General features: G+C 37.0%; 1 protein-coding gene across 6 annotated transcripts in view; it reads left to right on the forward strand.

Annotated features, from left to right (window-relative positions):
• The window catches only part of LOC111159036 (cytoplasmic linker associated protein 2), a 180,887-nt gene that overhangs the window by 3,660 nt on the left and 163,361 nt on the right, over window positions 1–13,866 (forward strand). For all 6 annotated transcript variants that reach the window (XM_022521405.1, XM_022521400.1, XM_022521403.1 and 3 more), the window contains exon 2: window positions 11,978–12,056. In XM_022521405.1, the coding sequence (XP_022377113.1) occupies window positions 11,978–12,056 (79 nt within the window). The remainder of the gene's footprint in view (window positions 1–11,977; window positions 12,057–13,866) is intronic.

Consider the following 13,866-nt stretch of genomic DNA (forward strand, 5'->3'; position numbering starts at 1 on the left):
AGCAGAGAGCCCGATACGGGGCTCGATCCCAGGACCCTGGGATCATGACCCGAGCCGAAGGCAGAGGCTCTAACCCACTGAGCCACTCAGGCGCCCCAGGAATTGGAATTTCTTAAGATTCCCCTTCGGGTATGTACCCACCCCCCAGCATTTATACCCATACCAGGCTCTCAGTGTTTGTTGAATCTAAATTAAAGCACGTTTGTCTCTTGATTTATCACAAAACTTATGTACTAAAACCATGCAAAAGAAGGGTTCTAGGCTGATAATTTCAAACAGGATTTTCATTTACTTGAATGGCTGACAGTAGCGCTTTGGGCTGCACAGCTCCAAGAAATAATAGTGTGTTGTATTACCCACTCCCTCAGTTTAGAATAACTGTTTTTGGGTATATGTCTAGAAGTAGAAATATTGGATTATACTTCTGTCTTGTCTCCCTCACTTGATCTAGGATTAATCAGTATCTTTAATTTTGTCATTTGTTCCCCTCCCTTTTTGAAGGGAAATAGTATTATTATTTATATAATTAAATAAAAATAACCTGATATTTCTCTTTGGGTTTCTATCTCGTGCATTTATTTAGCTTTGCTGTTGTTTGACAACATTTCTGATTTAAACTATTTGGAAAATTAAACCTACTGAATTGAATGAAACTCCAGCCAATGTGACAACTTGAGTGTGATTTTATTGACATCACATTAGTTACTCAGATATGTTAAACCACTTGTGATTCAGATGTGAAAAGAGAGAGTGAGAAAGAGAATGGGAAAATGACCCTAAAGGTTCTGGGTTTTATTTTATTTTATAAAATAAAATTTTATAAACCTTTTAAAATTTCTGGTTTTGTTTTTTGTTTTTGTTTTTGTTTTTTAAAGATTTTATTTATTTATTTGACAGAGAGAAATCACAAGTAGGCAGAGAGGCAGGCAGAGAGAGAGGAGGAAGCAGGCTCCCCGTTGAGCAGAAAGCCCGATGCGGGGCTCGAACCCAGGACCTGGGATCATGACCTGAGCCGAAGGCAGCGGCTCAACCCACTGAGCCACCCAGGCGCCCCTTAAAATTTCTGTTTTAGGACTTCGAAACACCCTAAAATTTAAGCTTGGTCTTAGCCCCAAATTTGCTTTTTAGAGTTTCTGTTTTTCTACCTGTTAAAAAATGTTATTTTTGTTTTTGGTTTTTGTAATATTTTGATGTTTTATACTTTCATATTTATATATTTAATGTTTTTATTTTTGCTTTTTTATTTTATTTTTTTTTTAAGATTTTATTTATTTATTTGACAGAGAGAGATCACAAGTAGACAGAGAGGCAGGCAGAGAGAGGGAGGGAAGCAGGCTCCCTGCCAAGCAGAGAGCCCGATGCGGGACTCGATCCCAGGACCCTGAGATCATGACCTGAGCCGAAGGCAGCGGCTTAACCCACTGAGCCACCCAGGCGCCCCTGCTTTTTTATTTTATATGTACCTTTTAGAAGGTACACTTTTGCTTTTATGTTTTAAAGGACCTGAATGGAGGGGTGCCTGGAGGCTGAGTCGGTTGAGCAGTCTGCCTTTGGCTCAGGTCATGATCCCAGAGTCCCAGAATCGAGCCCTGTGTCAGGCTCCCTGCTTACTGGGGAGCTTGCTTCTCCCTCTGCCCCTCCCCTCTGCTCATGGTTTCTCTCTCCCTCTCTCAAATAAATAAATGAAATCTTTTAAAAAATAAATAAAAGACCTGAATGGAGGCATTTGAATTCCTAAGGAAGTGCTGAGGAGCAAATTGAAATATAGCTCTAGTTTTCTTCTCTTCTTTCTTTATGGTTTTCTTATTCTACTGAAATGACCCTTGGCCAAGATATAGGCTAAGTTGAAAGATGTCTAAATGGAAATTCAGGAAATCATTTGTCTGTAGCTCCATATTAAATCTTGACATTTGCTATATCAGATTCACTCACCATATTCTTTAGGAATGTGTTGGCTTACTATTGGGTCTTTAGTTACTACCCCATGTGAATTTTAGAATCAGTTAGTCAAGTTGCACTAGAAAATCGGGGCTTTTATTGGAATTACATTGAGTGTCCTCTTTTTTTTTTTTTTTTTTCCATTTTATTTTACTTTATTTGTTTTCAGTGTTCCAAAATTCATTGTTTATGCACCACACCCAGTGCTCCATGCAATATGTGCCCTCCAAAATATCCACCAGGAGGCTCACTCAACCCCCAACCCTCTCCCCTCCAAAACCCTCAGTTTGTTTCTCAGAGTCCACAGTCTCTCATGGTTTGTCTCTCCCTCTGATTTCTCCCAACTCACTTCTCCTCTCCATCTCCCAATGTCCTCTTTGTTATTCCTTATGCTCCACAAGTAAGTGAAACCATATGGTAATTGACTCTCTCTGCTTGACTTATTTCACTCAGCATAAACTCTTCCAGTCCTGTCCATGTTGATAAAAAAGTTGAGTATTCATCCTTTGACGGAGGCATAATACTCCATTGTATATATGGACCATATCTTCTTTCTCCATTCGTCCGTTGAAGGGCATCTTGGTTCTTTCCACAGTTTGACAACTGTGGCCATTGCTGCTATGAACCTTAGGGTACAGATGGCCCTTCTTTCCACTACATCAGTACCTTTGGGGTTAATACCCAGTAGTGCAATTGCAGGGTCATAGGGAAGCTCTGTTTTTCTTAAGGAATCTTCACACTGTTTTCCAAAGTGGCTGCACCAACTTGCATTCCCACTAACAGTGGGTTCCCCTTTCTCCACATCCTCTCCAACACATATTGTTTACTGTCTTCTTAATTTTGGCCATTCTAACTGGCATAAGGTGGTATCTCAATGTGGTTTTGGTTTGAATCTTGAATCTCCCTAATTGCTAATGATGATGAACATTTTTTCATGTGTCTGTTAGCCATTTGTATGTCTTCTTTGGAGAAGTGTCTGTTCACGTCTTCTGCCCATTTTTTGACGTGATTATCTATTTTGTGTGTATCCTCTTTTGGGGGAGAAGACTTGATATCTTTATAATGACTTCTTTTACCCATGAAAATTGTTTGTTTGTTTTTTTTTAAGATTTTATGTATTTATTTGAGAGAGGGAAAGTGAGTGAGTGAGTGAGTGAGCACCAGTGGAGGGAGAGGGAGAGTGAGAAGCATGCTCTCCGCTGATCAGGGAGCCAGATGTGGGGCTCGATCCCAGGACCCTGGGTTCATGACCTGAGCCGAAGGCAGATACTTAACCGACTGAGCCACCCAGGTGCTCCTATGTTTTCTTTAATGTGTTTCATTAATGTTTCATTATTTTCTCCCAATAGGTCTTAAACACGTTTTGTTAGATTTATTTTCATAGTTAAGAGTATAAATGCTATTTATTATTTTTAAAATTATGCTTTCTGATATATTGAAATGAAATGGCATTTTGGATATTGATTTTGTGGCCAACCTGCTTATAATTCAAAACATTTTTTCTGCAGTTGATGGATTCTTTTAGGTTTTCTCTACATATGGTAGTCCCTCCTCATATCCATGGGGGGACACATTTCCAAGACACCCTAGCAGATGCTGGAAATAGCAGAGAGTACCTATATATATGTATACGGTGTTTTTCCTTATACATACATACCTATGATAAAGTTTAATTTATGTTAGGCACCATAAGAAATTAACAGTAATAATAAGGCAGAACATTTATAACAATATACTATAATAAAAGTTACGTGAATGTGGTCTCGCTTAAAATCTCCTTGTACTATACTTACCCTTCTTGTGATGATGTGGGATGAAGTGATGAGATGAAGTGAGGTTAATGATGTAGGCATTGTAACATAGTGTTAGGCTATTATTGATTTCTGAAGAGGATTATCTACTTCTGAACCACATTTGACCTTGGGTAATTCAGGCTGTGGAAGGCAAAACTGGGGATAACAGGGGACTATTGTATAATACTACCAGACAATGAAGATAGTATTCCTCCTGTTCTTTAGTTTTGCTTGGTTTGGGTGCATTGGCTAAGACACTTAGGATGAGGTTGAGTAAAAGAGTGTGGGCATTGAGTTGTTCTTTTGTTTCAAGGGTATGTTCATTTCACTATTAGGAATCACACTTCCTGAGTTTTTTTTTTTTTTTTTTAACTTTTTACTATAAAGAATTTTGAACATACATAAAGGTAGGCAGAATAAAATAACAAATCCATTCACAACACTCATCCGTCCATGGCTAATCATGCTCATCATTTTGTCACAAATCACAGATACATTGTTTCATCAATGAAACTTTTTATTTAGTGTCTTGAAGATAAGTATTTTTTAAAAAAATTGTTGGTGTGCATGGGTGGCTCAGGCAGTTAAGGGTCCAACTCTTGACCTCAGCTCAGGTCTTGATCTCAGGGTCTTGACTTAAAGCCCCAGTTGGTTTCCCAACTGGGCATGGAGCCTACATTTAAAAAATATATATATTAAAAAATTGTTAACCTCACTACCATTATCAAATGTAAAAAAAATTCCTTGATATCAAATATGCAGGGTCAAATTTCCAATTTTTAAGATATTATACAAATTTTTAAATTAGTCATTTTATTTATTTGTTTATTTTAGTGGGCTCCCACCCAGCATTGAGGTCAGTGTGGGGCTTGAATTCACAACCCTGAGATCAAGACCTGAGCTGAAACCAAGAATTGAACACTTAACTGACTGAGCTACCCAGGCACCCCTTTAATTATTTCAAGAAAAATCAGGATCCGCATAAGATTTCCACATTGTGATTCATTAATATATTAGTTTCCTGTTGCTGCTGTAACAAGTTACCACACACTTAGTAGCCTAAAACAACATAAAAGATTTATTTTCTTATAGTTTTAGAGCTCAATTTCTAAATGGGTTTCATTGGGATAAAATCAAGGTTTCAGCAAGATTGTATTCTTCTAAAGATGCATTCTTCTAAAGAACTTCAAGGTGATGATTGTCCATATTCTGGAAACTGCACGCATTTCTTGGCTTTATGGCCTCTTCCTCTGTCTTCAGAGCCAGCAGTATAGCACCTTCAGATCTTTCTGACTACTGCTTTTATTATTGCAGCTCTGCCTCTTCTCCTGCCTCTCTTTTATGAGGGATCTTGTGATATATTGGGCCCAGGATAACCCAGAGTAATTTCTCCATTTTAAGACCTTTACCACATCTTTAAAGTTCTTTTTACCGCATAAGTAACATACCCACAGGTCTTAGAGGTTAGGGTATGGACACCTTTAGGTGTCTTTCTTTGAATTTGTTTCTCCTTCAGTGTCTCTTTTTAAAAATTCCTGGATTTTATTTGTAGATTTTTAAAAAATTCTTGATTTTATTTGTAGAGTTTCCCACAGGTGTGCTTTGCTGATTTCATGCCTATGATGTTAGTTCCTCTCTATTTCCTATAAATTGGTAGTTGGACCTATAGCTTGGTCAGATTCAGTGCCGCCCCCCCCCCCCGACCCCAGGAGGCACATAATGTCAAGAAAGCACATAAGGTGTGACAGTATCTTTTTATGGTGTTAGCAACCATTAATGTTCAGTGTTTAGATCCCTTAATTCATTAAGGTTTGCAAAATGATACTTTAATTTTGTCGTTCCCTCACGTATTAATTAGAATCCTTTTATAAAGAGAAGCTTGGACCATTTACTTCTATTTGGTTACTCATTGGCATAGTTTATAATAGAAAGGCAGACATACCTCATTTTGTTTGCCTTACATTATTGTGCTTCATAGATACAGCATTTTTCACAAATTGAAGGTTTGTGGCAACCATACATTAAACAAGTCAATTGGTGCCCTTTTCCCAACAGCATTTGGTTACTTGGTTATCACAATGTTACATTTTGGTAATTCTTGCAGTATTTCTGATTTTTTTGTTATAATGTGTTAGGATGATCTGTAATCAGTGATCTCTAATGTTACTATTGTAATTGTTGGAACCACACCCATTCAAAATGGCATACTTAATCAATAAAAGTGTTCTTACTACTCCACTGACCAGTCATTTCCTGTTTTTCTCCCTCTCCCTGTTTCTTGAGACACAACCATATTGAAATGAGGCCAGTTAATAGCTGTACAATGGCCTCTAAATGTTCAAGTGAAAGAAAGAGTTGTGTGTCTCTCACATTAAATCAAAAGCTAGAAATGATTAAGCTTAGTGAGGAGGGCAAGGCAAAAGCCGAGACAGGCCAAAAGCTAGGCCTCTTGTGACAAACAGCCAACTTGTGACTGCAAAGGAAAGGTTCTTGAAGGAAATTAAAAGTGCTACTCCGGTGAACACACAGATGATAAGAAAGCAACATGGCTTTATTGCTGATAAAGAGACAGAGTTTTCGTGGTCTGGATAGAAGATCAAAGTGACCACATCACTACCTGAAGCCAGAGCGTTGTCCAAGGCCCTAACTCTCCTCAGTTCTGTGAAGGCTGAGATTGGTGAGGAAGTTGCGAACGTTTGAAGCCAGAAGTTGGTTCATGAGATTTAAGGTTCACTTAACAATGAACGGTGGAGCAGCGAAGTGCTGGTACAGAAGTTCCAACAAATCATTCAGAAGATCTAGCTAGGATGATGCATGAAGGTAGCTACACTAAACAGATTTTCAATGTAGACGGAACAACTTTATATTAGGAATAAGATGCTATCTAGGACTTTGACAGCTAGAGAGGAGAGGTCAATGCTTGGCTTCAAACGACAGGGTGACTCTCTTCTTATGGGATAATGAAGCCTCTTGACTTCAAGGTGAAGCCACTGCTTCACTTACCATTGTGAAAATCCTAAGGCCCTTCAGAATTATGCTAAATCTACTCTCCTGTTGCTCCATAAATGGAACAAGAAAGCCTGGGGGAGAGCACATGTATTTTCAACATGGTTTCCTGAATACTTTAAACCACTGCTGAAACCTACTGCTAAGGAAAAAAAGATTCCTTTCAAAATACTACTGTTCATTGACAATGTGCCTGGTCACCCAAGAGCTGCAATGGGGATGTACAATGAGAGTTACTGTTGTCATCCTGCCTGCTAACACAATATCCATTCTGCAGCCCATGGATCAAGGAGTAATTTTTTTTTTAAAGATTTTATTTATTTATTTGACAGACAGAGATCCTTAAGTAGGCAGAGAGGCAGGCAGAGACAAAGAGAGGAGGAAGCAGGCTCCCTGCAGAGCAGAGAGCCCGATGTGGGGCTCAATCCCAGGACCCTGGGATCATGCCTGAGCCAAAGGCAGAGGCTTTAACCCACTGAGCCACCCAGGCGCCCCCTCAAGGAGTAATTTTGATTTTAAAATCTTATTTAAGAAACATACTTCATAAGACTATAGCTGCCATAGATGGTGATTCTGTGATGGATGTGGGCAAAGTAAATTGAAAGCCTTTTGTAAAGGATTCACCCTTTTAGATGCCAGGAACATTCCTGATTCTTGGGAAGAGATCAAAATATCAACATAAACAGGAGTTTGGAATTTGATGGCTTTGAGGTGTTCAGTGGAGGGCATAATTGCTGATGTGGTAGGAATAGCAATAGAACTAGAATCAGAAGTGGAGTCTTCTCTGCACAGTAATTTTTATATCTTGATCTAGTCCCAATGATTTATTTTTGCTTTTGTTTCCCTTGCCTCGGGAGACATATAGAGGTTGCTACAGCCAGTATCAAAGAAGTTAAACCTATGTTCTCTCCTAGGACTTTCATGGTTTCAGGTCTTACAGTTAGGTCTTTGATCATTTTGAGTTTATTTTTGTGTAAGGTGTAAGACAGTGGTTCAGTTTTATTCTTTTGCATGTTGCTTTTTAGTTTTCCCAACACCATTTGTTGAAGAGACTGTCTTTTTCCCACTGGGTATTCTGGTGGGTTAAATAGTGATGGCTATTAAAGAATGTATCTGTAGTGATAAGCACAGAGTGATGTAAGTGTTGAATTACTACATTGTACACCTGAAACTCATATAACACTGTATGTAAACTAACTGGAATTAAAAAAAACCTTAAAAAAAAGAAAGAAAAGGATCCTAAAAATGTGATTCAGTTGCTACAGTTTCATGATAGAACTTGAGCACATGAGGAGTTGCTTCTTATGAATAAGGAAATAGTTTTTCTTGGGCTGGGACTACTCCTGGTGAAGATGTTGTGAAGATTGTTGAAATGACAGCTAAAGATTTAAAATATTACATATATTTAGATGATAAGCAGCATCAGAGTTTGAGAATATTGACTTCAATTTTGAACGAAATTCTGTAGGTAAAATGCTATCAAACAGCATCACATGCTACAGAGAAATCGTTCATGAAAGGAAAAGTCAATTGTGGCAAACTTTATTGTCTTATTTTTAAGAAATTGCCATAGCCACCTGAGCCTTTAGCAACCACCACACTGATTGGTCAGCAGCCATCAACATTAAGGCAGGACCTTCCACCAGCCAAAAGATTACAACTTGCTGAAAGCTCAGATAATGGCTAATATTTTTTAGCAGTATTTTATTTTTAAGGTATTCACTTTTCTTAAGACATAATGATATTGCATGCTTACTACAGCAAAATACAGGGTAAACATGACTTTTATATGCACTGGGAAATGAAAAAATTCACTTGACTCACTTTGTTGCGATATTCCCTTTATTTCAGTGGTCTGGAACAGAATCCACAGTATTTCTGAGGTATGCCTGTAGTTCATATGATTCTTTCCTTTCATTTACTAATTGTCAAAATATTAGGGTGGTCTTTTAAGCATCTTCCAATATTGGCCAAATAGTTTTTATCATTATGAATTTTTGCATTTAAACATATCTAGTGTGTTTTAAGACAGTGCAGTTATTATCCTTGTTAATATTTAAATGTTGTATCTTGACATGACCCTAGTAATCTCTTATAGCATATTCACTAGCTGGTATCACAAAATGTCCTATTTCCTGCTTCTATCCTGGAATCAGCCACTTCTCTTGTTCTTTTTAGTGGGAAATAGTATATATATGAGTGCTAGTGGAACTTGGTGTTACTTGTTCATAGATTTTTTTCAATGAACAGGATAGGTTTTATCTTAATTTTGAAGAAAAATATATCATGAGTTCAAAGTGATTCTAATTTAGTTTCAGGACTGCATTTTTTTTTTTTATACTACTTCTGTATGTCTTCTATCTCCTTCAATCAAAAAGATTTCTAAAAGTGTTGAAGTTTCTTTTTTAAAGAGTTTAGTGTATGTTCTTAGGGTATATCCCCCTGGAGAGAGATAATCAAAGTACTGTAGTTTAAAGTCACTTGAAATAGTCTTCTGTGTGGTTATAATACTAATTTAGTATGTGTTTAGGTTCACTTATTTTGTTTTCAATGAAATAGTGTATTCAAAATAGTCTGGCTTCCTTCTCTATTCCTAATAGTCTGTTCCTAACCATAAAATTTTTTTCCTGATCATTATTCCATTTCTGTTATTTTTTTTTAATATTTATTTATTTGACAGAGAGAGTCACAGCGAGAGAGGGAACACAAGCAGGGGGAGTGGGAGAGGGAGAAGCAGGCTTCCCGCTGAGCAAGGAGCCCAATGTGGGGCTCAATCCCAGGACCCTGGGATCATGACCTCTGCCAAAGGCAGACGCTTAACAACTGAGCCACCCAGGTGCCCCTCCATTGCTGTTATTTTTAGTAAATGTTTCTAACTATATCTACTTGTAGTACTCTCTGTATATATACGCATTGTCCCAACTTGGCTTGTTTCACTTAACAATATATCATGGAGGTACACCTGGGTGGTTCAGTTGGTTAAGCGTCTGGATCTTGATTTTGGCTTAGATCATGATCTCAGAGTCATGAGATCAAGACTCGAGTGGGGCTCTACACTCAGCAGGGAGCCTGCTTGAGATTCTCTCCCTCTCTCCCCCTGCTCACTCTCTCTCACTAAAATAAATATATCTTAAAACAATATCGTGGAGGTTATTACGTAGCAGAATTAAGGTAGTCCTCATTGTTATTTTTAAAGTGTTATGGTACCCTATATTATGGGTATACTATAGTTTATTAAACCTGTCTCATATTGATGTTTGGATAGTTTCTGGTCTCTTACAATGAATATTATTTACATGTTCTTTAACAATTTTGTTGGTGTATCTTGGGGATAGATTCCTAAGTGAGATCTTACCAAGTATGCATGTTTTTCCTGCTTATTTGAGATACTGCTTTTATCATCTATAAAGTCTATCAAGTCTGTGAGTCTATTTGTAGATTTTTCAATTATGTTTTAACAGCTTTATTGGTATAATTTACATACTACACAATTTAGTCAACTGAAGTGTACAGTTCTTTGATTTTTTAAGTATATTTACAGATATGCACAACCATCAGCACAGTTAATTTTAGAATATTTCCATCACCTCAAGAAGATCCCTGTACCCTTTTGGAGATATGACCTTATCCCCCCACATTCCCTAGTTCTAGGCAACCACTAATTTGCTTTCTATCTTTATAGGTTTGCCTATTCTGGACATTTCTTATAAATTTAATCATACAACATCTGACCATATGTGACTTATTTGGTTTCACTTACAATGTTTTCAAGGTTCATTCATGTTGTAACATACACCAATCAGTTCTATTTAAGACCACATTTTTTATTGAGTGCATATATCACATTTTCATTATCCATCAGTTGAAGGACATGTGGGCTTTTGCACTTTTTAGCTATTATGAATAATGCTGTAATGAACATTGGCTTTCAGGTATCTGTGTGTGTCCTACTTGAATTCCTTTGGATATATACCTAAGAGTGGAATTAATTATTGGTCACTCAGTGTTTTTGTAACACCCTTCACTTTATACCTTCCCTTTTTTCCTGTGCTTCATACAGGGTTTTTCTCCATGTTCTCGTCTCCAATGGTAAACCTCCTTACACTGTCCTTGCTAACCTAGATGTGGGGAGTGGGAGTGTTCTCTGTTTTTCTGGTCCAGCTTCAGTCTTAGGAGCCCTTTGTTCTTGAGTCTGGGGGATGAGACTTTAACAGAAATCCTGCTTCTCCTCAACTGTAGACTTCTAATCATTTGAGCCCAGGAAGATTTTCTGCTTCTCCCTCTGAAGTAGAGAACTTTTTTTCTTTTCTTTTTGCTCAGCAGCAGTGAGTTTTTACCTGTGTCCTAAGGTGACAGTTTTTGTCTTTCTCTCAATAGCTTTATATCTTTATTTCTTACGAGTATGGGAAAGGAAAGGTTTGTGCCTTTCCTACATAGACAGCTGCCTCCCTCTGTCAGACCTGTACAACCAAGAGATACTTTTTCCAATTTCGAGTGTCCAGTGGAGGTTTGTGGAGAAAGAGCCTGTAAATGGGTGTCTCTCCTTTTGTGTCTCTGGCTACTGGGATTATGTATTTTCATGCTAACCTACGTCCAGCTATTAACAATGAATTAAATATAGTTGAACTCTTAACCCACTTGTATCACATTTTCATTTTCCTTCTGTCCACAGTCACATGTGTCCTATTGCTTATGTCCCATCTCTCCTTGGGGACATCTGTCTTTCCTTAAATTTCAGGCTAGTTGATTATCCTACAACTGATGGATTTCTGATGGATTCAAGAATAGATATGGTTCTATAGATTATTTGGCTTTTTCTTGTTACAGTGGGAGTGGTATTGTTTTCCGGTGTCTGTTATCCTAGACAAAAGCTGGAATTTCTGTGTAATTAAAGGTGCTGTTATTTTAACTTTCATTTAGGAAACATTTCAACATTATAGGAAAGTTGCGTGTATAGTCCGTAAACTTCTTTGTACCCATCACCTAATTTACCATTTATTAACATGGTAACTTGCTATCTTCCTGCCATATTTATACATCATCATTATTATTATTATTATTGAACCATTTGAGAACAGGGTGCCCTAATCTTATGATCCTTTATCGCCTGAACACTTCAATGTCCTTATTTTTTTTAAAAACTTGATAATATATGAAGATCTTTGTATGTCAGTGATTATAATTGATATGAAAGAAGGCATTGGTACTTAGTATTCATCAAAATTTCTTTCTGTCTGTAGGTATCATTAATGGGATTGGAAATTTTAAGTGCCTTTGTGGACAGATTATCAACACGATTTAAGTCCTATGTAGTAATGGGTAAGTTAACTTTACTTAAAAATTATTGTAGGTTTTGACATACTGACTTTTTCCCCCCCTCATCATTTTTAATAGAATTCTTTCTCTGTGAATGCAAAAATGTAATTTTGTATAACCCAGAGATCTACTTAGCATTTTAGGTTGCCTAGACATAAAAGATTTTAAGCCTATTTAAATATTTCCTTTGAGACAAAAAAAAAAGCATAAAACACACTAAATATACTGTTGATAGATTTTTACTTCATATTTAAAAATGTTTTACTGTAACTTATTTTTTTGTAACATTAAAAATTTATTACAGCACGACTTTTTCTTTCTTTTTAATTATTCGTTTATTTTCTTCCCTTTAAAAATTTTTATTTAAATTCCAGGTAACATGCAGTGTAATATTGGTTTCAAGAGTAGAATTCAGTGATTCATCACTTACATAGAACACCCAGTGCTCATCATAACAAGTGCCCTTCGTAATACCCATCACCCATCTAGCCTACCCCCAACCCACTTCCCTCCATCAACACTCAGTTTGTTCTCTGTTGTTAGAATCTCTTGTGATTTGTTTCCCTCTCCTTTTTTCCTTCCCTTCTCATATGTTCATCTGTTTTGTTTCTTAAATTCCACATGTAAGTAAAGTCATATGGTATTTGTCTTTCTCTGACTTAATTCACTTAACATAATATACTCTGGATCCATCCATGTCATTGCACATCGTAACGATATCATTCTTTTTGATGGCTGAGTAATATTCCATTATATACAGACTCACGTCCCCCGCATCATCTTTATCCATTCATCAGTTGATGGACATTTGGGCTTTTGCCGTAGTTTGACTATTGTTGATGATGTTGCTGTAAACATCATGGTGCATGTCCCCTTTCGAATCACTATGTTTGTATCCTTTGGGTAAATACCTAGCAGTACAGTTGCTAGGTCATAGGGTAGCTCTATTTTTAACTTTTTGAGGACCCTCCATACTGTTTTCCAGAGTAGCTGCTCCAGTTTGCATTCCTACAGCACCACTTGTTAGACTATATGTGAAGGACTTGTTCTTTTGTTGCTAGTCTGTTGCAGATGAATATTTTGTAAAATACAATGAAAGCAAATTACAGCAAAGTGAAAGGGAAAAAAATTCAAGGCCCAGTTTTTTGTTATTAGATTCAGTAAATAAAATTATTTTGGTCAGATTGTTTTTAAACTTTTATGTTATAAACACTCTCAATTTTTTTTTACCACAGTTTGTAGACTGGTCTGGGCTGCCAGCCATACTTTGCGGTGCACTTACAGTAGTGTGTTTGTAGTACAGTACAGTATACTAATACAGTGCTTTTCTTTGTGTAGTGGTTAGGGTTACGTTGGTTTTGACCTGCTTTCTAAACCTGAGTGACCTTCATGTGTCTTTTGGAGTGCTTTGATGAGTACATTTGGTTCCTGTTATGTAGAAATATCTAAGGGGGGAAGAAAAGAAATATTTAAGGGAAACTTCAGATGTTTGTGATTTTTCTTTAATGAATTAATGCTTCATAATGCTACACTTATTTTTGAATTATCTTTGGTCAGCTTTTTATTCATGTTTGGTATCATACTGCTTCTTTTTATTTTTATTGTTTAGCTATCCTTTTGGCAGAAGCATCTTAGTGAGTTTCCCTTTATTATTCCCTTTTTAATCAATACCTGCTTCTAATTACGTATCTTGCTTATTTTTTTTAACACAAGGAGGGCTAGATGGGGTTTGATGATCCGACTGGTCATAGTTTGTTGCCTCCCAGGACTGTCCTGCTTTCAGAACTTCTGTTTGGTTGTCCTTTGGTGTTCT

Source organism: Enhydra lutris, unplaced genomic scaffold (assembly GCF_002288905.1).
Source record: "Enhydra lutris kenyoni isolate GAN:26980312 unplaced genomic scaffold, ASM228890v2 scaffoldscaffold66, whole genome shotgun sequence".
In the NCBI taxonomy this organism is placed as follows: Eukaryota; Metazoa; Chordata; class Mammalia; order Carnivora; family Mustelidae; genus Enhydra; species Enhydra lutris.